Source organism: Rhipicephalus sanguineus, chromosome 5 (assembly GCF_013339695.2).
Source record: "Rhipicephalus sanguineus isolate Rsan-2018 chromosome 5, BIME_Rsan_1.4, whole genome shotgun sequence".
In the NCBI taxonomy this organism is placed as follows: domain Eukaryota; kingdom Metazoa; phylum Arthropoda; class Arachnida; order Ixodida; family Ixodidae; genus Rhipicephalus; species Rhipicephalus sanguineus.
In genome coordinates this window covers 153,873,233-153,894,648 of record NC_051180.1, presented here as the reverse complement: position 1 = coordinate 153,894,648, position 21,416 = coordinate 153,873,233, and the positions used below count along the sequence as shown (strand labels likewise).

The 21,416-nt window shown below is 45.9% G+C and overlaps 1 protein-coding gene across 3 annotated transcripts in view; it reads right to left on the bottom strand.

Moving 5' to 3' along the window:
• The window catches only part of LOC119394345 (coronin-2B), a 207,698-nt gene that overhangs the window by 59,388 nt on the left and 126,894 nt on the right, over positions 1–21,416 (bottom strand). For 2 of the 3 annotated variants that reach the window (XM_037661644.2, XM_037661642.2), the window contains exons 2-3: positions 8,233–8,281; positions 2,910–3,107 (exon numbers count right to left, since the gene is read on the bottom strand). In XM_037661644.2, coding sequence (XP_037517572.1) covers positions 2,910–3,107; positions 8,233–8,256 — 222 coding nt within the window. In that variant the 5' untranslated portion in view covers positions 8,257–8,281. The remainder of the gene's footprint in view (positions 1–2,909; positions 3,108–8,232; positions 8,282–21,416) is intronic. The other variant, XM_037661643.2, reaches the window with a different exon arrangement.

Below are 21,416 nucleotides of genomic sequence, written 5' to 3'. Positions count from 1 at the left end.
CGTTTCTTCATTTCTATGCCGGTACAACACTGCGCATTCATCGAATTTTGGCGTGCACTTACAATCTCGACAATGTAAAGATAGATTAGATGGTGAGCCTCCTGTTAGGGATCTCTTATGTTCCAACAATCTCTGGTTAATGCATCGGCCCGTCTGTCCTACGTAGAAGCGGCCGCAGCTGAAAGGGACCTTATACACCACACTCGCATTTCAGACTGCGTTGCTAGCATCAAGGGTTCTAATATGCATCTCAAGTGTTCTGATCCTATCCGGCCTTTGGTTAATTACTGTGTCGAGAAGAAACTCAGGCCAGTAATTTCAGATAAGGAAGGGTATTTTGTTATTATGCCGGACAGTTCGTTCTCAGAAAAAGCATTAACAGCCATAGAAAAGAATTTTGGGACGGTAAAACTTAAGCCATCGGTAGTTAGGCAACGTGCTGTCGACCTTTTGTTAAGACATAATCTTGAGAGAATAGCTTGTAATGTCAAGAAGGCTAAATCACTTACTTTAGAATTGTTTTTTTCAGCCAAAACACATAAGAACGAGATTCCGTTTCGAGCAATCGTTTCAGAGCAAGGCACCTGGCAAGTCGCTGTATCTAGTTATTTGCAGAACTGCTTAACCTCTTTGAGTTTTTCAGACCCTTTTCGTATGCGTAATTCTCAGGCGCTAGTTCAGTTCCTCTCAGAGGAGAACCCCGGCTGTTGTAAAGCTTTTAGTATGGATATTGAAGACCTATATTATTCTTTGCCGCATAAGGACTTGTTAAATGTGTTAATGAATGTATTAACGAACAAGGCGACCAGACGGTTTTCACCGATAAATGTGGTGTTTCTACCGGGGCATTTCTAGAAATCCTTTCCATGTATTTAAAGTCGACGCTGGTAGGTTGGAAGGAAGGCGTTTATGTGCAGAAATCAGGGATATGTATTGGTTCTAAGGTTGCTCGGTTCTTAGTGATTTATACCTTAGCAAGATTGACAATCTTTTGGAACGCGCCTTAGGTAATTCGGTTATTAAGGTTTTTCGTTATGTGGACGACTACTTGATTTTTTGTAGTGATGAGGACTTTGAAAAGGTGGTAACTTCCGTGAGCGAAAAATTTGAATTAAATGGAGGAGGGCTGAGCTTTACTAACGAGGTGCCTCAGAATAATGGAATACAATTTCTAGACATTTCCTTAACGTTCCAGAAGAACCACGTGTGCTGGCAGTATTCTCCTAGATCTTCCAAACCGCTGTTAAATTTTTCGTCGAAGCACTCGAAGGTTGTAAAAAACGGCATCGCCATGTCTTGCCTTAAGTCAGCCCTCACCAAGTCGTGTGAGCACAAAATGAGTGATAGCTTTAGCGCACAGGTTACGCGTCTTTTAGATGTAGGGTATCCTCGTGATGCAGTGGCCACGGTCGCTGAGCGTTTAAAGAAGTCTATTGTGTTAAGTCCGAGCATGGTTGCAGAAAGCGATAGGAAGAAACGTGTCGTAGGTATTCCGTACATTCATTGCATATCTCACAGGCTAAAGAAAGTAGGAAGTAGATACGGCGTTAATGTTGTTTTCACGGCTACCAATAAGCTAGGTAGATTTGTGCCGCTGTGCAGAGGAAGAATGAGCGAGTAAAAGACAAGAAGCGGACCGATAATTGTTTTGTAAAACACACCAACAAATTCACTGATTGCCGTACGAGTGTGGTGTATAAGGTCCCTTTCAGCTGCGGCCGCTTCTACGTAGGACAGACGGGCCGATGCATTAACCAGAGATTGTTGGAACATAAGAGATCCCTAACAGGAGGCTCACCATCTAATCTATCTTTACATTGTCGAGATTGTAAGTGCACGCCAAAATTCGATGAATGCGCAGTGTTGTACCGGCATAGAAATGAAGAAACGCGTCTGATGATTGAAGCATGGCATATCGAGAATAGTGGTAGCGCATGCGTGAGCCAACCGTCGATTAGCTTGCATAAAGATGAAATCAAATGCCTTAACAGTTATCTTCCACGTAGACCGCCACGCGTGCCGGATTGATAGGTTCGCCGGTTGCATGGGCATGCGCAGATAAGTTTTCGTGCCTTCTTTCTTTTCAGCCGTTGTGCGTCTCTTCAGTTGTTAGTCGGCGTTTGTGGTGTCCTGATCTCTTTCTTGTGTCCGTGTTTGCACGCCCTGTCTCTTTTTAGAATTTCTCAATTACTTTTGACTGAGGTGTAGCATGTCCACTTCTCTCATGGCACATTGTATGGACAAAAAAAAAGAAGGAAATAAAAATAAAAAAAGACAAGTTGATCTGAGTGCCAAAACTCTATAGCGAGGTAACGAGGCAGCTTCTCCTGTGATGCAAATAAGGACCTTCGAAATTTCGATGTATATCTGCTGTAAATAAAGTGTACAGGGTCGTACAGTACATCTAAGGTGTACACCTCATTATAGTATTAAAGACCTCACAGAAGCTGATGTTTAATACATAATTCGTAAAATTATTGTGTTCATCGACATCATGATTAGACGTTGTGTAACGGACGTTTCCCTCGTAAAGTAGAATAAACGTTCTAAATTTACCGGCTTGAACACTAATGGGGTGTTAACCCTAGAGGTGGTCGACCCTGTACATGAGTCAGTACATGTACGGTGAGCTTTTGTAAAAGTATACTTACATTACTCTTCAAAAGTAATAGCAGTAATGTAATGTCAATAATTTCGCTCAGCTGTAATTTGTAATGTATACTTACATTTACAAGTATTCTAGAAAAGTAATTAGTAACGTAACTTAATTATTTTTAGGAGTAATATTGCGACCTCTGCTGCTGTGGCAGCTGCATGGAGCAGGTTGGAAACGCGTTAGGCCGGCTGAACGAGAATGGTTTGTACGTCTCGGAGACATATAGGCTATATATACGGTATAGGTGACTCACGTGTTCGACGGGCAGCACGAGGAACGATCCTCCTCCGGCTGTCTCGGTAACGATGGCGATGAATTTGGGGTTGACAGCGCAGAAGTGGCTGTCGTGCGCGTCCTTGGTGATCTTGACGCACTCGTAGCACTGGCCCTTGCGCGCCGGGCTGCCGAACACGTGACGGAACTTGCTGCTCCGCACGCCTCGGAAGCTCGTCTGCGCATGCGCACAAACAACAACGATGGACGTAGAGGCCGGGAAATGCTCTTCAAAAGCAGCATGCGCATGCATTCACTGGGTGACTAGCTCAGGAGCACAACAGCAAATACATCCTTGTCAAGCTCAGAGGGAATTTGTATGCCAGCCAATTGCATTCTCTAATTTTGTGACGTCACGCATATCTAGGGGACTATGTTTTGAAGCATTGAACTACTACACAATTCACAGCAGGGTGAAGGCTAGTTGGTTTCGCACGTTTGTTAAACTGCACTGCAGTTACCAGGTTAGGAAAAACGCACGGAACGAGGACGACACCACAAGTGCATTTCACATATTAGCGCAGTTGACAAATTCCAAGATTAATTCACAGACTGCCACTGAGTCCAGCTTGTCCACTACAAGACCGACGTTTACAAAAGTTATTTTTCGTATGACCTGTCTACAATTTGTCGAACGTCTTCGTTACCGCGTCGCTACACCGCCCATCTCTGTCGTGAGTGGCTGGCCCGCTTTAAGCTCGACCAATCAGGAAACGTTCTTGTGTAAGACAAATCTTTGTGAATACGGGTTCGTTTTAATTTGCTTAAAGCTGGCACAGTGATAACTAGAGAGCTCTAACTCGTTTACGTATATTAACCTGCACAGGATGCCTGCCGGAACACCGATGACGTAGATGGCAACAACAGCGATGGTGGCGACATCATGCGGCAGTTTTTTCTTTTAACCGCAACGTACTAGATGTGTTATTGCGTCGCTTACACGTGTGGACTGTTGTCAAGCAAAAAGGAACACGCACTGCATATTAATAGCGTTGAAAGACAGCTTGCAACAAGCGTTAGACTTAATTACGATATGACAGAGTTTATTGCAAGCACGTAACTCCAGATGGACGCAATTTAAAGGCTTATAGACCAGTTGTAAGTCTTCGCTGACGCTTCCCTCTTTCCTCGTGTCATGTCCTAGTGCACAGTTTATAAAGAAAATATGATGAAAAAGGATGCGCTGCGCAGTAATTATATTGCTGCTGACATGGCCTGATATGTTCAATCAACGCAGTGTTATGTCTGTTCATTTATCTTAAGCAGAATACCTCAACATGTTGCCACCATCACTGCTGGCTACGGTTACGTCTCTGGTAATCCGGCATTCCGTACAAAGCCGCGTGTTTTCTTCTTTTATTAAATGGAAAAGTTTTTTTTCGGTACTCTCCATTCGTAGGATCTGTTTCACAGCGTTCTACGAAACATTTTGGCGAAACAATTGGTCTTGCACCCAGAAGCGTGCCGCTAGCATCCAGCTATATCAACACAGTAACAAAAGATTTCAAAAAGCATGCGGAATGCAAAAGCAGAGAGTGCAAACAAGCCACACGCAAACTGAGACAACAAGGCTGGCTACAAACCGATCGTCGCCTTCCCTTCGCAACTGATGAGTTCATTTATGAACGAAAAAAATTTCACGGGCAAAAGAAAAAAAAAGAACTAGCTCAGACTTTAACACGGCTCATCGAGACTGTTGTCTTTGGTTTTTATGTTAAGCACACTTGAACACCGAGAAAGGGTGGCGTACGTCGGAAATTGACCAAGAGCATATACCGGATGTCCCAGCTATCTTTAGCCAAGGGTTAAAAAATACAATATTAGAGGCAAGCGAGTGAAATCAGTTGCAAATTGCTGATAGCCACTTTTCGCACTACAGACGATTTTGTTTTGTAATTAATTTGTTAATTAGAATTATTTAACTATATATAAATTGCTAAATATTGACTTTAGGCAAGAAATGCGAGTTGCAAAGTTCGAGACCGTCTTCAGAAACCCCCAATGCATTATTTGCGATAAAGAAAGTCTTGCGTATACCATTTCTTCCAAGCTGCAAAGAAAGCCCGCGAACTACAAAAAGAACCACGTGACTAGCGCATTGGCGCGCAGCGAACATGCTACTCTCAGCCGTGGTTTTAGCGAACGAAATCAGCTGCGGCCGCGATTCGCCAGCTCCGTTGCAGCAGTAGGACGATAAGGTGGGGGTGGTTTCTTGGCCCGCGTCAGCCGTTGGCGCGCGTGACGGTGCAAGTTGTAGCGAGCGCGGGCCAAGAAACCACAGTTAACTTATCGGCCTGCCGCTGCAATGAAGCCGGCGAGTCGCGGCCGCAGCTGATTTCGTTCGCTCAAACCACGGCTGAGAGCAGCATGTTCGCTGCGAGCGAATGCGCTAGTCACGTGGTTCTTTTTGTATTTCGCGGGCTTTCTTTGCAGCTTGGAAGAAATGGTATACGCGAGACTTTCTTTATCGCAAATAATGAATTGGGGGTTTCTGAAGACGCTCTCGAACTTTGCAACTCGCATTTCTTGCCTAAAGTCAATATTTAGCAATTTAGTTAAGTAATCCTAATTAAAAAATAGTTAATTACAAAACAAAATCGTCTGTAGTGCGAAAAGTGGCTATCAGCAATTTGCATCTGCTTTCACTCGCCTGCTTCTAATGTATTTTTTAACCCTTGCCTAAAGATGGCTGGTACACCCGGTGTATGTAACGCATCAAAACTTAAAACTCCTCTGCATCTTGTACATAGATTTTGTACATAGATAAATAGTAGGCCCGTATGTTTTGGCGTAATATACGAAGCTCGCACAGCCGAGAACTATATGCTGCTTATTATTATTATTATTATTATTATTATTATTATTATTATTATTATTATTATTATTATTATTATTATTAAAGCACTCGTTCTGCAACCTCAACTTTAACAACGATGATGATACCAATTGTGCCCTTCAGTTAAAGTGTACAGGCATTTTATGCAGCGAGAACACTTTCATTGACTCTTTCGAAGACAAAAGTGTGTTTTCCTTGTGTCGCGTCATTTTAAATGATTGAACATGGGTAAACTCACTACGGTACCCCCCCCCCCCCCTGCGTTTAAGAATATCCCGCTTAGCTTCTTGCATTTGTAAGCGTCACGACACCTCGCAGAACAGTTGCACTGCAATGATTGCACAGTCCCATCATAAAGACATTAGCTGAGGGTTCGAAACCACCATATAACAGCTGCACCATTTGAAGAGTCTTTTTGTCCCACAACAGTAATCATCTGTCTTACCTGCGAAAGTTCCTTTCTTGAAAACTCAACGGTCGCCCCTTTCCTACACCTTAAATGGGAATATTTGGGGCGTCTTTCTACCAAACAACAATAGTCATCTGGCTCGCTTGTGTTTATTTCCGAGAAAACTGTAGGCTCGCCACTTTCCTATCAGGAGCAGCCTGTCACGCTGATAGCTGCACGCCGACAATGCAAGTGAAGCACGAGAGATAGGAGACGATTATTGTTGTGTGACAGAAAGACAGCCTAAATACGCCTTTTTTTTTTTTTTGTCTTAGGGTGTATCAAGAAGGCTACGTCACGCTGTTCGCGCGCACGCCGTTCATGACCTGGAAGCACCGGGAGCGAGCCTCGATAACGCACCGACAGGCACGTGAGAGAGATAACGATTATTGTTGTTTTGATGACAGGAAGACTCCCCAAAGAGTGCAACTTCTCTTAGAGCGGACGATAGACACATTAAAAGGACACTAAAGAGAGATATGTTTAGTTCAGTCAGACTGGAGCGTCGCACTTCTGGAATATAAAGTTGTCTTTTTATTTTGCCGATAGAGAAGGCAATGTTCTTGGACAGGAGAGCAAGGTAATTAGGCTAAATGGCAAGGACAACTTCTCTCGAAATTTCCGAGGCAAACGCTAAAGTGACGTCAGAGTTATTGACGGCCTCTGGCCGAGCTTTACTGATTGTTACAGTCGGATACAACTATTAGAAGTCTGCGGCGTTTCCTCCTCAAAGGCCGATGCACATAAGCCTGCACGAATGGGCGCGCGCTCCGGACGGACGTCATGAACCGGACGGCCGGTAATCCCGCCTTCGGAGAACATTGCAGAGTGCGTGAGCGGGACTATTTATTTAGTTGCGGAAGCAATTGGCTGCCACGTTTCGCTCATCTGGGCGAGGCTTCTCCGGACTTCTTAAGTTGTATCCGACTATAGTAAAAAAAAAAAAAACAGTACCACGTAAAAACAAAAGGCGAAAAACATAAATATGCCTGGAGAAAAGACCAGAAATTGTGCCAAGATATACCGTGAGATATAGTGCTTAGACTGCAAGGGAGACAAGGAAGAGTTTTCGCCTTCATTTCCCTCGCTAAATATTCGTATTGTTCCACTGTAGAAACAGGCAACGGAAAGAGGCAAATGTATTACCTTGACCAGATATGATTAGCCATTATCACGAGCGTTGTAGTTAATTCGAACTATAGTTCGAATTAACTACAACGCTCGTGATAAATGTGCTCAATGGTAATTCAGAAGCCTATAGGCTTCTGAATTACCATTGAGCACATTTATTGTCGCTTTAAAGGACATTCAAAATAACAGTAAATCACCTTAACCTTATGAAGCACCATTCAAATTTTAATACGCATTCCAGTCAACGTTGGAACCGCTTTTCTGGACTGGGGTCACTGCCTTCTGCAACCTCAAGAAATTCCAATACAACCGCTAACGTATCTAGTCTTTCACCTCCTGTCTAGAGACTTCAGGAGATTGAGAGTGAGAAAATGAATGAATTAAAGCTAAAAAATATTATTATTAATGGCGAAAACGTATAATAAAACATTCCACCCTTCACTTTTTATTTTTTTTAAATTTTCGCCGGAAGCTCCAACGCCACTGTGGCATTGCGATGTCACGTACTTATCCTGAGTATTTTTCACAATTAATTTTATCTAAACTTTCTACTTTGAGTTCGCTCATGGTTCCTTTAAAGTTCAATTAACCAACGGCTAACTAGACCACAGCAGACGCTGTCAAAACACATGACGTCACGGCGAGATGTTGCGCTTGCAGGAACTTCGAAGAAGTCGTCGCCATCGCGTATTTTTCAGCTTACTGATCGTTTTCATGCGCTACTGGATGTCCCGTTTCGTTATAGCGGAAACATGATTGGAACACAGCTTATAACTGTCAAGTTAAGCTCATTCCTGTTAGTTAAGCTGTTAATCCCTCTTTAGTGTCCCTTTAGGAAAAGCATCTTGTAGACACCAGCGAGAATGAGGAAGGCGTCGGTGTATATACCTGTGTGTTTCCTTTCTCACCCATGCTCGAGGAATCGTCCAACAAATCACTGCCGAGGGAAAGAAAAAAGAAGCAGAACAAAAGGCAGGCGTGAACGTAAAGCATACTGTGGCGTGCTCGAAAACGCTCGCACAGCGGCTGCAGCGCGCGAAACAAAGAAAGCGTGCGTCAGCAGCGCGCGCAAAGCGCACAAAGCAGAAAATCACGCGAATTTCGAGCGTGCTTGTCCGTAAATCGCGATATAGTTTCGGAATACAACCGGCCGAGTTGCTCCGGTGACGTAGGCGTGAGTTGGTGGCGTCATCTTGCGACGCATAGCGCGTACCAGAGAATGAAAATGAGCTTTACCGCAAAGAACAGTCATATTATACTTAAATGTTGCGGTTAAACGTCGGCAGTGACGTAATCCATATACTATGTAGCTTGTTTTTGTTTCTTTGACAACAACAAGCCGTGTAACGCAGAAATGCTTCCAGCGCGTTTTGGTCGGACGAAGTACCACGGATGAAGTACCACGCTGGTGGCTACATCTCGTACGTACGAGATGTAGCCACCAGCGTCGATATACCACCGCCTGCGTCATCGGTAATCCGGTATTCCGTGAAGCGTGATGCTTACGCTACAACCGACACTTTATTGAAATCTCTGCCCTCTTTCATATTTCCAGTTTCCAGCCTATATGTTATTATAGGCCGGAAACCCGAATACCAGGGTACCTGCCTGCCAGCAATCTGTAAAATTTTAACGTACGACTGAACACAGCATTTATAAAATTATTTTCTGATTCATGGGCGCTGTCTCATCATGGACTGTTGCAAGAATAATTTCTCAATTTCCAATGACGTCATTTGAAATTGCAGGTAAACACTGACCGCACCTGCACAGCCATCGACCTTCGCCGTGTTTTGGTTGCTGCAGTTCGGAAACGCGGCATTAAACGCAGCTGGCGGCACAGTCCTAGCGCTTCCGGTAATAATTCACCGGCTTCGCAAAACTGCGTCTGTTAACTGCGTCATCTCAGTCTTTACGTTGCAAAGCATGGTTTGCATGACCAGATGCAGTTAAAGGGCTCTGCAACACTTTTTGCAAGTAATCATCAAATGGCTTCATTAAAGGAGTTTAGTGCGCCTCACGAATCAACTGCCGCAAAAATTTTTAGAATCCGTCAACTCCGAGCGGAGTTGCAGGAATTGGTCGCACTCTATAAGCGCTTTCTCTCTCCTTTCATACCAGCGAGCGCGCTGAAAGCTACGTGGAAGGGGGGGGGGGGGGGGGGGGGGGGGGGGCTCAACAAGCGGGCAAGAAGCTACGTCCGTTCGTCAGCGCACGACATGACCGTCAGTACTTTCTTTTCTTCTTTTCTTTTAATGCGCGGCTTACTTTCAGAGCGATCGCGAGTGAGCGAGCGCGCACGTCGCGGCTCCCGCGGCAGCCACGATAACTATGCAGCTCACGATGCTCAAATCAGCCAACGTTCGTGGACTTTCGTTTGGGTTTATGGCATCATCTGTCGAGAGAGGAGCGAGAGATTCCTAGCTGACTACGAGAATTATAAATTTCAGGCCGCGTGCTGCGCTATGTTTGGCTCGCATGTTATCAGGAGCCTCTACTACCGATCGGCAGCGTTTTCTGACCATGCTGAAAAAGTGTTGCAGGGGCCCTTTAATGAAAAGTGAACAGGCCACGTGTCGTCGGCGTACTGCTTATAATGCGCACACTGAGGCTCTCGGGCCTTCCTGTGTGACTTCATGTTACGTTCAGTTCAAGGGGTAGTACGTTTCTCTCATCAAACCATCTCTCTCTCTCTCTCTATGTGACGTGGAAGCTATTCGCATGGCTTTCATAGGGAAAATACAGAACACAAGAACTGTTTGACAAGGTAACGCATATACGTCACGTACCAAGACAAAGACTATTCCAAACTTGTCTTTTTGTGGCTAAACACTTGGCCGTCGCACAAAAACGAAACATGCCATATCTTGCCGCGACGGCTGCGATAGGCAACACATTGTCTTCGAACGTGTTATCTGCAAAATACTAAACACTGCTCTATGCGCCACTGTGCCAAGGGGCTGTCTGCGACCTGACAGGTATACGAGTGGAGCAACGTAAGTGGACATAACCGTCAGCGGAAAGCTGTACGAAGCACTCGCTCTCGTTGAGTGAAATACAGCACCATGGGTTTTAATAGAATTCGTTATGACAACCCAGTAAGTGGACTGTGATTGAGGGAAGGCAGTATTCTTGTTACAACAGTGGATGGGCAAAATGAGCCGAAAAGAGCCAACATTAGCCATTGCTGGTTTTGTGCGAGTGAGTACGGTAGTTAAATTCAGCCATGAATCGGGAACACACCGCTACATAATGAGATGAGGATATATATACAGATATATATATATATATATATATATATATATATATATATATATATATATATATATGATGAAGCTTGGACCCCGAGCGAAACGTAAATGAAAAATTCCTTCGCACGCGCGTCTGTTTGACGTTTCCGTGATATATATATATATATATATATATATATATATATATATATATATATATATATATATATATATATATATATATATATATATATATATACCAGCCGAAATTAGCCACCATTTCCAACGCACGCAGACATCATCGGTCACTAACCATTATTCATTATAAGGTTACATCAACTAGTGGTAGCCACTGCTCGCAATACGCGAGTAAATGCGGTAAGCTAGTACGTACGTCATTGTTCACCGCTATGCAGTATCTCCAGTATCGGTCCATCTTATTGTAACACGTTACGTTATGTTAGGTAGCTAACCTATAGTGTTTACGCGTTACAACGAAAGGCGGTCGATTCGCGCAGAGAGCTCCGTCGTGCGTGGAAATGCAGCATGCTCGTGTCCGCGTCCGCGCATGCCGCACACACGTGAATGTTGCGTGCTTTTTTGCACTAAGGTCAACGAACTTTCGTCAACAAGACCGCGACGTAGCTAGAGCTACAACTCCCGCTCAGGGCGCACGTGGGAGAAGTCTTCGGTAGCTATCGATATGTTTACATATACGTGTGTGGCACGGCCTTATAATGCGCTAGCAATGACCCAGCCGAGCGCGTTCGCTCGACTGTCGGAAGTCTGAAGACTGCACAATGTTATCTTTCCGGGATCGCGTACACACTCGTCTGCGCTGTGGATGAGTGCTCCGACACGGCAATGTTTGCCGCGAACGGATGTTTGCTTGTAAAGAGGTTTGTTGTTTGGCAGATACCGCCGGGCCGGTATTCACGAGTTATCGCTGGGAAAACGATAACTACGCGGTAGCGGGAAGCTTTCAGGAAGAAAAAAGGGGGTTGCATTTGTACAGAGCAAAAAAAAAAAAAAAAGAAAATAACTCTGTCAGCAGGGCAGTAGTGTTGGTAAGCGAGAGCAGAAACACGCTGATAAGAAATGACAGGCGGCAACGTTGACTCGTCGATTCTAGCGCCAGATTAGTAGGACCAGTTATTGTTTTGACAGCTTCGTGCGGAAAGCTTGTGTCAGTTATGACGAACTGCACCGTATTCTGAGTTTCAAAAATTGCTAGTGCACCACGTACGCTTGGAATTCGTGGCGTAACACGGACCAGTACAAGGGTTTCGGCGACAGATAAAAGAAATGGTATACCTTTAGTAATTAAGCTATTATACGGTGAAACTTCCGATAACGCAAGTTTCGAAATATTAATTTATCAGTCTAAACTGAGTTAGCGCTTATCTTCAGTGTCCTATTAAGTGGTGGAGCCGGTGTGCTATATTTATTCGTAACCAGCGTTTCTGCTGTTCTGTATAGGAGATCAATAAAATTGTCAATGTATTCACAACGGAACTTACCCCGCTGGCTAGAGAACGAGATATGTCGGCGCGCATAGCTGCATTCCAAACAGAGCGAATCGAGCTGCAGCATAAAAATATTAGCACAAGTGACTGATGGCATCAGCAGCAAGTTCGCGACACGCGGCAGCGTGCCAATGTCGAGGATTGGACACGATCCGTTTCTAAAAGCGGGGATGGCCGGCATGGAGCAGCTCACTCTGGGGCCACACGCGCCACGGTGGTCTAGTGGTTATATGGTGCTCGAATGCTGACCCGCAGGTCGCGGAATCGAATCCCAGCCGCGGCCGCATTTTCGATCGGAGGCGAAAATGCTTGAGGCCCGCGTACTTAGATTTAGGTGCACGTGAAAGAACACCAGATGGTCAAAATTTCCGGAGCCTTCCACTACGGAGTCTCTCATAATCAAATCGTGGTTTTGGGACGTTAAACCCCAACAATTTTATTTCTGTTATCACTTATCACTCTAAGGCCAACATATTGAACATTTCAAATGCCGATCTCGATTTCGCTTCTCCGGTTATCGGTCACTTGGGCTAGCATTTCTTTTTCTTTTTTTCACCGCGGCCATGAGTGGTGCATCACGGAAGACCAGACACATATCCAGTCTTCACTACAGGTACACAACGATCGAATGACAAAATTCGGACTCAAGCTGACTTTCAAGAGCGGACGATTTTTCTTTACGCTCTACTCACGAATACCGACACAATGCCATATCTGCGATTTTGCTCGCAGCTGCGACCGAAAGCGACGCGCCCATTAGATTTTTGCATAGATACGCATTCACGACAGGCCGGGCATGCATATTCGCGATCACGCACCTTTTCTTCCGCATCGAGCATACGCACGTTGGTGGGCTTGCTACATAAGGCGCCTATCACACACGTGATCACACAACATCAGGACGCGCCCTTGGTAATAAAGAAAAAATCAGGACGCGCGACCAGAAGAACGAAAGACACGGCCACGCGGATACCGCCGCACACTAGGCCGTCGAGCTCGCTACGGACACACACTAGCACCGATCACGACGACGCAATGAGCACGTGTCGATGGACGTACGCCTGGTAGACGTCTCGCCGCGATCGCCGTCGGCGTCCCATCGGGGCCGAGGCGACGGCGCGGACGCGCCCCTTGTCGGCGTCGTCGGTCATGGCGACGGAGGCAGGCCCGTCGCCCCGGTCCGCAAGCGCCCATGCGGTCAGCGGGTCCCCGTTGCTGCCGCTGCCCTGGAGCCCAGCAGCAATGCGGGACGTGGAACGACGACGGTCCCGGCTGCCATTGGAGTTGGCCGAGCTGCGCCTCGAGCCGGAGCACGTGCACAAGAGCGAACCCATGCGGCAGAATGACTGTTTGTTTGTTTGTTTGTTGCCTTCTCGAATGATAGCTCATACCCACTATGGCTCGGTTCTCGCTTCGTCCGTTCTTCCTTCTTCCTTCGCACCGGTCTTAACCGAACGCCATTTCGCCAACTTCTCGTAAAATGGAGGAAAAAGCGGAACGCAGTTCGCGGAGACCGCTCTCGGCCTGTCCTCCACAGTGGGTTCGCGTCATTTTCTGAGTTCATCATCATAATCAAATGACCCCTTTAACCTATGCCGGCCTCAGTCCTGACCTATATCCCTCGTATGTTTAGACCGTTGACTGTGAATGACGGCAACAACGCTTCTCGCATATAAGACGGACGACGCTACGGCGACGAGCACTCCTTCGACAGACTGTGCGCAGGCCTGACTATGGAGATGCTATTCTGGGCAAAGGAGCTTCAATTTCAAGCTCACTGGTTCCGGACGCTGTCGAATCAAGCCGTATATATTGTCAAATTATACAATATGACGAGGTGTTTTGAGCCAATCAGAAAGCCCGTAGCTACACTGTGGGCCGATCACCACAGATTATACATTAAGACAGGGCCCAGAACAGGAATACCGGGGTGCTATTCTGGGCACTGTAGAATTCCGCCATATTGTCAAATTTTGTAATGGCGGCAATTTCAGCCAATCAGACAGGCCATAGCGGCCATCTGGACCAATCAGAGCGATAACACGGCGGGATTCGGCAGTGTCCAGAATAGCACCCATGGACAGGAACGTCTGTTCCTGTCCATGAGACCTTAAGTAGTAAGCTAGTATAGTTTTCAGTCAGGTGAACGGGGACGGATGGATGCCAGGGTTTCCTCAAAAGCGTGTATCTTTTACTCTCGCACGCCCTGCGTTCAATGACGCTCTTGACAACAAAATTCTTCCCGGACTTGGAAGCGTTACGCGACATCCGCGTTCCGACTGCAATGACCTGCTAAGGCACGATCGCCGCCCGAGCGAGTCTGCGTCGGGCCGCACAAGAGGAAATCGCCTGCTCGCGACGGGCGATAATCCGCAACGCTTATACGCCTCTCCGGAAGCTCTAGCGTCGACTCTGTCGTTGGCGCGGAGGCTGGTACAGCGAACAGCTCACAGTCTAAGCGAGCAACGGAAGGACATCTTCCCATTGAATTCATTTGTAGCGCCGACTTCGCAACTCGTCTACGGCACACACCAAGTCACTCACTCCGACCTCGATCGGCTCACATACCCCTCATAAGCACCTGAACGAAGAGTATACACCAGATGTTTCAACGAAGAGATAGGGTTTCTGACAAAAAATAGTACAATTCTTCGAAAGTGCCAGGTGTGGTGGACGTCCATATATGTTAAAATCACGCTAATTGATACTGAATCAACTAAACCTCATTAATCATAATTAATTAATTTATTTATGAGACTTATTGCGATTGACGAATTGCAGCAGTGGAGGACTGGAGGAAGTGGGTGTAGCCCACCCTGCTCTCCTCTCTTTCTTCTGAAGACCTCACACAACTCTCACGCCAACTACTCTGCAAGGACACTAACTGCACGCGCGGTGTGCAGTAAGAGCGTCGTGTGGTGTCAATTATAGCGAGCGATCCGACTCGTAATCGCGAACCTTGTATGTAGAATGTAAATGGCATTTTAACGCGATGCATTGTATATGGAAAGCCAATTGGGGTTTCGAAAGCAGTTCCTGGATCAGCATGAAAAATATTAGTCTTGTAAAGTGGGGCATACCAACTACCATATAAAACTATAATAAGGACAAAATATACAACGGTACATTAATTAATTTTGAAAAAGATAACTATCGCGTATGTAAAGCTATACCGCACTTACTCGCATAATACGTGCACTGTCTAATGTTCTCTATTCGCTTCTATAACAATGCAATACAGGAGTACTACTATGCATTGGACCAACTGCATCAAACACTTCGCACAGTACGATTGTTTCCGGTAAGGATATTCGCCCCAATTTTTTTCTCACTTCCTTCTCCATCCAATCAGATATTCTCTATAGCTGTCCTGTTCAGTGATCGTTCTGCGCCACCGCAGTTCTCTGTTTTGTTTTTGTTTTCTGTTTTTTGTCTCCCGTGTCTGCGCTAATTGAATGCCCGCAAGACCGCACCACAAGCTAAATATCTCGCCCTATTCCCTGAAGCGGGAGTCCATAGACACAAGGATTTGTCGTAATCGTTGTAGATTTGTCCGGACGCGCGCGCTTGGGGCACTGCACCACTCTATCTTACCTAGAGCAATCAGTGCCAACGCGATTGCTGAGCAATTAGAGGTCGGCTCTCGCATATAAGAAGCTATGACAACCAACTTGACCGCGAGCTTAAACGTCCCGACCAAATTGGATGTATAGCTCTTTATTACGCCGAACGGCGTATTATGACAAGTATGGATCAATTAAAGGTTCGGAATCATGTCACGTTCTCTTCTCTCACGTAGCCTGTGACCCGCACTGTGGTGTAATGAGGCGACTCTATCAAACCATGCGGCATGACTACTTGAACCGTTGTCTTCAGTCAAATTAATGATCAGAATCAAGATCGGAATGCCGATGCCTCGCAGCACTAACGACAACTATGCCGCGACTGTTATTTAAGCCGTGCCACTACTAGGTGGATGAGGCCCACTAGTCCGCGTGAGACAGATATTTGAGTGAAGAAGAAAGGAACGGTAATTAGTCCTGGCAGAGTTACAAGTGCAGTTAAATCCCGGAAATGATACGAAACCTGATAGATACCACTGTTCGCGTAGTAGAAAGCTTGCCTTCTGATCACACTCTTCAGCTCTTAGCCGACGGAAGACGCCGCGGTGCGGCATCACGCATGCCTACATGCGCGTCGTAGGCGGACGGTGGGTGGATGCGAGGGACCCGAGTGTTCCCTTGCGCGAATGTCAAGGTTAGGGTCACGTCGCCTGTATACATCCGCTCGTCGTATAAATGCCTTCGGCCCACGCGTGCTCTCTCTCTCTCTCTCTCTTTCTCGAGGCGCGCAAAAAAGCGAGATCGCGATGCTTGGAGGCGATTGAGGCATCAGCGGCGAAGACGCAGCTCATCCCTTGACCGAACACACTCTTGAAAACTGCTTCTGGCCTTGCGTACGCGTGTAATCGTCAACGAACTATACTCTAAGAAACGTGAAACCTGAAGACGCGTCGTGTTCAGAGCGTCATTTGAAAGCGCCGAGTAAGAAGATTGCGGAGAAGAAGATAGCACACCCTTTCTTCGCACCATCACTATTCTCCTCAAGCACCGCTTTAATATTACGTGCTGAACACGATGCGCCTTCAGGTTACACGTTGCTTAAAGGGACACAACCAATGAATCAGTTTAGACTGATAAATTATACCCTGAAAACTGTACTGTCTTTCAATTTCAGCATCATAGGCTCATTAATGGAAGAGAAAAATCAATGGCAAAGTCTCATTTTTAAACTTCGTGCCGAAATCTCTGCACGTGACGTCACGAATTTCGAAATGTTTTATTGTAGTTCGGCCACACTGGCAGGGGCTGCGCCAGCGGAGGGCGCGGGTGTGAGGGGGGGGGGGTGGAGGCAGCTGCCCCCCTAAGATCCCCGCCTGCCCCCCCCCCCTTCTTCCCTAGAGCAAACATTTTCAAAACACAGCGCCTAAGCTCTCAGCCTCCCTGCTCCCCTGAAGGAGCCCCCCCCCCCCCTTCCCCCAATCAGTAAAGATATCCTGGCGCCGCCCCTGCACACTGGCTCAACGAACTTTTCTGAAACTTGGTATGCTAAGTCTCTGGCCCCTAGAGAAGACAAAATACTTCATATTTACCCTGTAGGTATTACGTAGGCACTAGTAGACGGCGTCAAAATCTATGACCTCACGGCGATTGGTGCGGTAACTTCACGGTGGCGTCGCCACACGCATGTTCTTTTTGCGTGTTTTCTAGCTTACCAAGAGTATTCACGCGGCAAGCGCGGTGATTCTGTTATTGTGAAAGAGCAGTTTACTAATACGAGAAGAACAGGTTTTCTCTTTAGTGTCCCTTTAAACTACAGAGCTCGGGCGATTGCATTCGCGTAGGAAATGGAGACGGAAGAGGATGCAAGCCGGCTGTTTGTGACGGCATCAGACATGTTTACGATGGATAAGCAGAGCTACACAGTTCACAGTCTCCCTCCTCCCCAATCTCCCCTCTCTTGATGCGACAACGAAATCCGCGTCATTCAATAACTTCAGGAAAGGAAGACGCAGCAGCTGTCTGTTGAATGTCTAGCGTACACCCGTGTACACAGGCAAGATACACTCTACCACGTTTTGTATATAGGCGTAATGTTGACGGCAAAATCTCGAATCTACTCGGAACAATAATCTGGAGCACCCTACCCCTAGAGGTTAAAACCGTACGGAAGCTTAAGCAGTCCAGTAAATACTTTTTCATTAAAAACTAGGATATCTAACGAACCTACATTGATAAACTAGGTGTACTTTATGAAAAACTTTGTTTATGAGGATTATATGATTTGTTTTAATTATGAAATTGTATTGAATGCTGTTCTGATGAACTCTGTAATTGACCTGTCTGATTTCTAACACTGGACCGGAAACTAGCCTTCCTTGTCTATCGGTAGCACTTCACTTCAAAAAAAAAAAACAGAAGAAGAAGAAGAAGAAAGAACTTCACTCCAAAGCACTTCACTTCAAAAAAAAGCATTTCACTTAAAAAAGAAAAAAAAATTATATGTGTTGCGTAAAGTGAGCATCCTGAATATATAGGTACCTATAAGACACACTTTAAGATGACGAAGCACAAACTTGGCGACAAATGGTGCAAAACGAACCATATATGCAACTTCGAAAAATAAAGTATGGCTAGTTCTTTCGCAGGAATGACACGTGCCAGTCAGCACGCGTCATTCAGCGTCTTTCTTTCTTGCTTTTTTTCTTTTAATGCGCGGGCACTAGCAGGGATAGTATGGAGAAAAATGCATGTATGAGCTTGTGTGAGTCCTACTGTATTTACTCTCACAATACAACACTGTTGGCTACCTTGTTTAGTTGCAAAATGCCAGTCCTGTTGGCTAGCGTTTTTTTTCTCTCTCTCTTTTTATTTCGTTTTCCTCGCGAGAAGGACGTGGAATTGCCGCAGTTGCTTTCGAAAAAAAGTATTGCGTGATGAAGTCTCACAAGCGTAAATGTCACAACTTCGTATCGTACTCTGGCGTTTGACGAGGGACTATGCCGACAGAAACAAATAAGCAAATGTGCTAACTGCGAACTTAACTTTGTCAGGAAAGAAAGGTCACTGATTTATATATCAAAGCGTCATTTATCGATACAACCCTTGGTGAAAAGCCAAATAAGTTCAGCGTTGGGTTCTAAAATGCCAGATCAGCTAAAGTTTCCACGCTGGTCGAAATGCAGCATAGCGTGCTATAGCGTGCACCTGCTGGCGCCAAATGTCGCGGGTTTGACTCCCAACAGCAGCGTTCTGTGCCGGAAATTTGTACCCGCTCTAAAAACGGACGAACTCTATTTGCCGCGCGCGACGGGACGAGGTTTGCGCATACGGCCCCCGATCTTAACGTAAACGCGAGCATCGATCAGTCGCATGTTCATTCGTTTTTACAGAATCCTGGCCTTGATAAATGAGAAAATCTTCGTTAGTGGCAGGTTTCTGTACACCTAAACTTCATGCGATCAAAATTAATTCCGTTTACCGAGCCTCCCATAGTCCGTGTGTTAATTAGTTGAAGCCGTTAATCTTTCTCACGGTTTCGAAAGGTGTTTTCATTCGCTCTGAGAGAATTTGGATGCCCACAGTGAGACGTATCTAGTAGCCAAACAGTAATCGTCTGCAGTAGAGTGCGTATTTCGGGCTGTTTGGTTCATACTTGCTGGGGAATGAGCGTTACAAACAGGGCGTAATAACAGAGGGGACAAACCGCAGTGCTAACAACCAAGTGTTTTATTTACTTCAAAGTAAAATTACGTAAATAGGGCGTGTGTGCTGCAGCCGACGTAAACAGGGGGTGCATCCGCTGTTTACGAATTTTTCACCACACGCTGCCATCTTCCCCTGACTCCTGCCTTTTTTTTATTATTTACTTCAAGTGGCATATGAGTATCTTGAATTGCTGTATCGTGAATTCTTGTTCCTATCGTTTTAAGTGAGTATATTGAAATAAATAAATAATATGAATAACTACACCTCCTGCACAGTAATAGAAAGAGGGGAGGAGGTACCCGCGCGATAGAACGTGCTTTTGAGTCATGTAACAAAGATATCTAATTCTGAAGGAGTGGCAAAGACGGCTGGCTCACGCACACACCACGGTTGATTTATGGGGTTTAAATTCTCAAAGCGACGCAGGCTATGGGAGACGCTGTAGTCCGGATAACTTCGACCGCCTGGGGTTCTTTAACGTGCACTGGCATCGCCTGTATAGTACAAGAAATCGCTGCCGGGATCGAACCCCCGTCCTTCGGGTTAGCAGCCGAGCGCCGTAACGTGGGCCACGACGCGCACATCACGCAATTCGCTCATATGAAAAGCCTCTGAAATCAAACGAGCACGTTCATCGGGGTACACAATGGTGCGCTTATCAAACAGTGGTTCACAACCGCAATCTATGCAATGTACAGACAGTAAGATCTGGCTAGGTATAACCACTTATCTGCAAATTGTACACATGTGTAGATTGCGGTTGTGAACAACTGTTCGATAAGCACACCATTGCGTCGCGCAAATTAGGCGGTGTGCGCGTGAGTCAGCCATCTTTGTCACTTTTTCATAATGAAAAAAAAAGCACTTCTACTGCGCATGTAACCCCCTCCCCCCTTCCTGTTTCGGTGCAAGGGGTGTATGCTTACGTGCCGCTTGAAGGAAATAAAACACTTTGTTGTTAGCGCTGTGGTTTGTCCCCTTTCTGCTGTCCTGTTCGTTGCGATGTCTCCCCAGCAAAGAATCGTCGTTTACACTGCGCCCCTTTCCTTAATATTATGCATCCGACAGACTACTATAGGTCACGAGTGACATGCCCGTTATCAGCAGGGCGCAGCAGGGAAGCACAAGATGGAGGACCATTGTTTCTCGGAGAAAATTATGGTATACACTTCTAAAAGTGTAAATTTTTGGTAGTGTGCTTTCAAATGATGTTGCATGTGGGGTGCCACCACCCCGTAATCTCTCACTTAACACGCTTACCGTTACCATCGAATGGAACATAAACGTAGCTCGAAGCGCGATTAGACATTTTGCATTCCGCGCAGTAAAGATAACGGGAAACGTTCTTTATTAAGCCTTTCATGCTCATTATAGTCGGCAGTTTGACTTGCCATAACAGTTGATGTGCTGAGGTGTCGCACAGTGGAGAGGTCCGCATTTTTTAAACACCCGTGGTTAGCGCACAAGAAGTCTGAATTTAAGCACACAACTTGTTTGCATTCCGATACCATATATACGAATTCGTGCGTATACTGCCTAGGTAGGGAATCGAACATGCGACTTCGGGTTCAGCACAGGCTCGTCTTAAGAGTCAGAGCAGCGAACACCTCCATAAATAGTCAGAAAACAGTAACACTGCGACGTCGGTTCAACCTAATAATGCACGCGGACAACCTTCAGAATAACGTAATAGAGCGATATGTTCACGCTACATCCGCGAAGGGCCTGAATAAGTCACAAGAAATACGCCTCGGAAAGTTATAGACATCGCGTTATAACAAACCGCGTAAGTTACGAGCGATAGGTTGAAAATCGTTCAGCAGAGAATGTAGGACTCGTGAGGAGAATGTAGGCCTTTACCACGCGGCATGGATCTGGCGCTCTGACTTCGAGAGTAAAGAAGAGAGCACGGGAAGCAGCCTTCGCCAACGGAGTCCCGGATTAGGACGCTCTTTAATAAAAAAAAAGGAAAAAAAAAAGCCGAATTTTGGTCCTCATCAATTCAGGCCGGCGAAATACTTTTCCGAGACAAAACTTCCTTCGAAGAC